At 31.1% G+C, this 6,000-nt stretch overlaps 1 protein-coding gene across 1 annotated transcript in view; it reads right to left on the bottom strand.

The window, feature by feature from the left end:
• The window catches only part of magi2b (membrane associated guanylate kinase, WW and PDZ domain containing 2b), a 300,576-nt gene that overhangs the window by 45,488 nt on the left and 249,088 nt on the right, over window positions 1-6,000 (bottom strand). The window contains exon 11 of the mRNA XM_072911917.1: window positions 5,358-5,526. Coding sequence (XP_072768018.1) covers window positions 5,358-5,526 — 169 coding nt within the window. The remainder of the gene's footprint in view (window positions 1-5,357; window positions 5,527-6,000) is intronic.

The raw sequence follows: 6,000 nt of genomic DNA, 5'->3' as shown, positions 1-6,000 counted from the left end.
GAAATAACAAGTGTGTGTAAAAATGTGAAGTTCGCCCCCATTGGCCAAAATTAATAAAAATAAATAAATATATAAATATGTATATAGAGACATACTGTAATAACTTGAAGTAAATAATAAAGATTAAAAAACAATTAAACATTTTTTTTTAAATAAAATAAAATAAACTAACTAAAATCAGTCTTTTTCTCACAATGTGTAAATTTTTTTCTTATATAATTAGGAACAATTTCTCATATTCTTTCTGTTTCTGTAATACTGCAATGTTTCTCGTAAAATTATTACTTTTTTATGTAAAATGATTACTTTTTAATGCAAAATGGTGACATTTGTCATATAAAATTCTGACTTGTATCACAATATTGCCAATTTTTTTTGGTTCTTGTAAAATAGTGACATTGTTTGAGTAAAATCATGATTTTTGTCATAATTTTGCCAAGCAAAATTCTGATTATTATTATAATATTGCCAAAATGTAAAGTTTTCTTATAAAATTGGGAACAATTTCTCATATTCTTTCTGTTTCTGTAATATTGCAATGTTTCTCGTAAAATTATTACTTTTTTATGTAAAATGATTACTTTTTAATGCAAAATGGTGACATTTGTCATATAAAATTCTGACTTTTATCACAATATTGCCAATTTTTGTTGTTGTTCTTGTAAAATAGTGACATTTTTTGAGTAAAATCATGATTTTTGTCATCATTTTGCCAGGCAAAATTCTGATTATTATAATATTGCCAAAATTTAAAGTTTTTTATAAAATTGGGAACAATTTCTCATATTCTTTCTGTTTCTGTAATATTGCAATATTTTCTCTTAAAATTATTACTTTTTAATGCAAAATGGTGACATTTGTCATATAAAATTCTGACTTTTGTCACAATATTGCCAATTTTATTGTTGTTCTTGTAAAATAGTGACATTTTGTTAGTAAAAAGATGATTTTTGTCATCATTTTGCCAAGCAAAATTCCGATTATTATTCAAATATTGCCAACATTTCTAAGTTTTCTTATAAATTGTGATTTTTGTCGAGTAAAATTACGACTCTTTCCATAAAATTGATCAAATTTTAACCTTTTCTTGTAAAATTGCAACTGTTATTGAGTAAAATTCTAACTTTTATCATAATATTGCACAAATGTTCAGTTTTTCTTGCAAAATGTTTACTTGCGTTGAGTAAAATGACGACTTTTATTATAAAACTGCCAAAGTTTTTCTTGTGAAATTGTGACCTTTTTCTTGTGAAATTCCAACTCATTTTTCACAACAAGCTTTTTTATATTTGCATAGTATGTATATATTATTAATGTTGTAAATACACTTCTTTATATATCTAGAAAGGCAGGTCCTAAAGAGGGAGGCATTATTCTCAGGTCTCAAATACAAGTGTGTGTGTGTGCTCTTGTATTTCTAGCCTTCTTGAGACATCAACAAGGAAAAGTATCTTCCATATGAGGAGGTGTGAACAAGTGAGGACATAAATCATGGTCCCGATAACATTGCATCTAATAGAGAATGTCTCATTTGTACCCCCTGGTGGTGAAATCTATCAAAATGAGGGTGGTCCCAAAAAGGAGGGATTTTTCACATTGACTGTGTGTCGCTTTTAAAAGTGCTCCCCCTCTGGTCAACATATGAAATAACAAGTGTGTGTACAAATTCGAAGTACTTCCCCTCTGGCCAAAATTAATTAAAAAAATAAAATAAATATGTACAGTATATAGAGACATACTGAAATAACTTGAAGTAAATAATGAAGATTAAAAAACAATAAAAATAATAAAATAAAAAAATCAACTAAAAGCAGTCTTTTTTCCACAATGTGTCGATTTTTTTCGTATAAAATTGGGAACAATTCCTCATATTCTTTCTGTTTCTGTAATATTGCAATGTTTCTCGTAAAATTATGACTTTCATGTAAAATTATTACTTTTTAATGCAAAACGGTGACATTTGTCATATAAAATTATGACTTATCACTATATTGCCCATTTTTTTTGTTGTTCTTGTAAAATAGTGATTTTTTTTGAGTAAAATGTTGTCATATCTTTGCCACGTAAAATTCCGATTATTATTATAATATTGCCAAAATGTAAAAGTTTTCTTATAAAATTGTGACTTTTGTCGAGTAAAATTACGACTCTTTTCATAAAACTGCCCAAATGTTAAGCTTTTCTTGTAAAATTGCGACTGTTGTTGAGTAAAATTCCAACTTTTATCATAACATTGCACAAATGTTCAGTTTTTCTTGTAAAATTGCGACTTGCATTGAGTAAAATGACGACTTTTATTATAAAACTGCCAAAATTCTAAGTTTTTCTTGTGAAATTGTGACCTTTTTCTTGTGAAATTCCAACTCATTTTTCACAACAAGCTTTTTTATATTTGCATAGTATGTATATATTATTAATGTTGTAAATACACTTCTTTATATATCTAGAAAGGCTGGTCCTAAAGAGGGAGGCATTATTCTCAGGTCTCCAGAAGGTAGAGAAATACAAGAATGTGTGTGTTTGCAGCACAGAGCAGGTGTCGAGGCAAATTCCAACCTTGTGACCGCCGCAAATGTGTGAGAAAATGCGTGTGCAACTCCTCGAGTGCTCCCAGGTGGCCACCCTCCCAAGTCCTACCCCGACATCAGAGTCTCTGCTGCCACTTTAGGGCGCTTTGTGGACTCTAAAAGCGCTTGAACGTTTGCGGGGAACACAAAAGGCGGCAAAGAGCGCCTCGTTACGAGTCAGGTGACAGGTGTGCAGGAAGGAGACCAGACAGAGAAAAGTGCAGGAAGTTAATTTTGCAGTCAAACATTCTCATGATACAAACATTCATCATAAAGATGGTGAGGCTTAAAAGACGTGGGGGCGTGGCTAAGAGGGGAGGAGTATATTTACAGCTAGAATTCACCAAGTCAAGTATTTCATATATATATATATATATATATATATATATATATATATATATATATATATATATATATATATATATGAAATATATATATATAAATATATATATATATATAAATACTTGACTTGGTGAATTCACCAAGTCAAGTATTTCATATATATATATATATATATATATATATATATATATATATATATATATATATATATATATATATGAAATACTTGACTTGGTGAATTCTAGCTATATATATATATTTATTTTATTATATATATATATATATATATATTTATTTTATTATATATATATATATATATATATATATATATATATATATATATATATATATATATATATATATATATATATATATATATATATATATATAAGAAATACTTAGTATTTCATATATATATATATATATATATATATATGAAATACTTGACTTGGTGAATTCTAGCTATATATATATTTATTTTATTATATATATATATATATATATATATATATATATATATATATATATATATATATATATATATATATATATATATATATATATATATGAAATACTTGACTTGGTGAATTCTAGCTATATATATATTTATTTTATTATATATATATATATATATATATATATGTAAGAAATACTTAGTATTTCATATATATATATATATATATATATATATATATGTCTTAATAAGGTTATCAAAAAAATAGTGCTCGATACCGTAGTAGAGCGCAATATATGTATGTGTGGGGAAAAAAATCACAAGACTACTTCATCTCTACAGGCCTGTTTCATGAGGGGTTCCCTCAATCATCAGGAGATCTCCTGATGATTGAGGGAACCCCTCATGAAACAGTTCCTTCAATCATCAGGAGATCTCCTGATGATTGAGGGAACCCCTCATGAAACAGGCCTGTAGAGATGAAGTAGTCTTGTGATTTCTTTTCCCACACATACATATATATATATATATATATATATATATATATATATATATATATATATATATATATATATGAAATACTTGACTTGGTGAATTCTAGCTATATATATATATATTTATTTTATTATATATATATATATATATATACATATATATATATACATATATATATATATATATATATATATATATATATATATATATATATATATATATATATGTATATATATATATATATATATATATATATGAGAAATACTTGAATTTCAGTGTTCATTTATTTACACATATACACACACATAACACTCATCTACTCATTGTTGAGTTAAGGGTTGAATTGTCCATCCTTGTTCTATTCTCTGTCACTATTTTTCTAACCATGCTGAACACCCTTTCGCAGGTACCCAGAAAGGTTTCGAGTACCACCAAAAAAACTGAATCTCTGAAGACAGTATAAAAATCTGTGCTAAAGGTGTACAAATACTGTTTGTATAATAAGCATGTTATTGTTTACAAATGAGGGTTAAGAGTTCAGTACTAAAAAAAAAGAAAAGAATGTGGCTTAAGTACAGTTTTTTAATTGAGCTGCTGCATTTTTTTTGGTTGGGTTGTTTATTTATTTTGAGTAACTTCTACATTTCTAAAAGGGGAGGAATGTAATAGAGTGATCTATGTTTGTCTGTTGCCATCTCCTGGTGAATGTTGGCTATAGCCTACTGGGGTTACTTTTTGGTTGGCCAACGATTTACGTGGTGTTGCGCACCTGACGTCAAGTGTGTTGAGTCTGTTCTGAAGTCGACAGTAAAGAGACGTACTTCATCACCTCGCCTGGTTATTGCCTCCAACTCAATATATTACAACAACATTGCTGTTTACGGCAGACGAACTGCTTTACGGTAGACGAAAACGTGACTGCTGTTGTCGTGTGTTGTCGCCGCGCTGGGAGGACGTTAATGAAACTGCCTAACAATAAACCCACATAAGAAACCAAGAACTCGCCCTCGATCGAACGTGTTTGGGCAGGCACGCTGTTTATATTGTGGGAAAGCGGACGTGAAAACAGGCCGTTGACACGTCACTCAGGTCCGCATGGAGTTGGAGGGGGCGTGGCTTCCAGCTCCGCCTGATTTTCGGGAGAAAATTTGTCCCGGGAGGTTTTCGCCTGAATTTCGGGAGTCTCCCGGAAAATCCGTGAGGGTTGGCAAGTATGATATAACTATAAATGTCACTTTTTTTGTATATCTTAAAAATCACAAATATTTTTCCATGAACATTTCTGACTTACAAAAAAATGTTGGTTTGATAGTAACTTTGGTTTTATTTCATCTTTATCCTAAAAAAATGAGGAATTATTTAAAAATATAATTATTTTTCTCACTGTGACTTTACACAACCCTACAAGTCTCTTATGAGTCTAAAAAGGGCTGAAAAGCGAAGAACAGTCCCACCTGACCCTGAACAAGCAGTGGAAGCAACGAGGAGAAAAGTCTGACCTGCCGCTGCTCTCTGGATGAGCAGAGTGGCTTCGGCTCCGACCGGACATTCCTTCAACATCTCCACCACACGTCCGTGTCCCGCCGCCGCCACGGGCTGCTGGTTGACCTCCAGGATCAGGTCGCCCTCGATCAGACCCGACGCCGCCTGTGAGCCCGCGTCCAGCACCTGCGAGCACAGGTCTTCGCTTAGCTTGTGACTCCGCCTCCTCTGGTCACATGACAGATGAACCGTTGGTGTTCACGATACTAAATAATGTTGTACTTGTTTATTATTCATTCTGAGACCTTTTCTTCAAATGCTCATAGAATAAAAATAAAATAAATGAATATACTGCATGTCTTCCTCTTGCGTGTGACTGAAGGTATACCTTTTAAGTTCAAGTAGCAATGATTGTCACACACACACACACACACACACACACACACACACACACACACACACACACACTAGGTGTGGTGAAATTTGTCCTCTGCATTTGACCCATCACCCTTGATCACCCCCTGGGAGGTGAGGGGAGCAGTGGGCAGCAGCGACGCCCAGTTTATCTAATTTTAGGTACTGCTTTTTAGTTAGTCATTTAATTTTAATATTTAATGGTACAGCTATTTATTTTATTTTAGTCACTAACATGTGTGTATA

Source organism: Nerophis lumbriciformis, linkage group LG29, assembly GCF_033978685.3.
Source record: "Nerophis lumbriciformis linkage group LG29, RoL_Nlum_v2.1, whole genome shotgun sequence".
NCBI classification, from domain to species: domain Eukaryota; kingdom Metazoa; phylum Chordata; class Actinopteri; order Syngnathiformes; family Syngnathidae; genus Nerophis; species Nerophis lumbriciformis.
The sequence above is the reverse complement of the archived record's forward strand: the minus strand, read 5'-3'. Positions and strand labels throughout refer to the sequence as shown.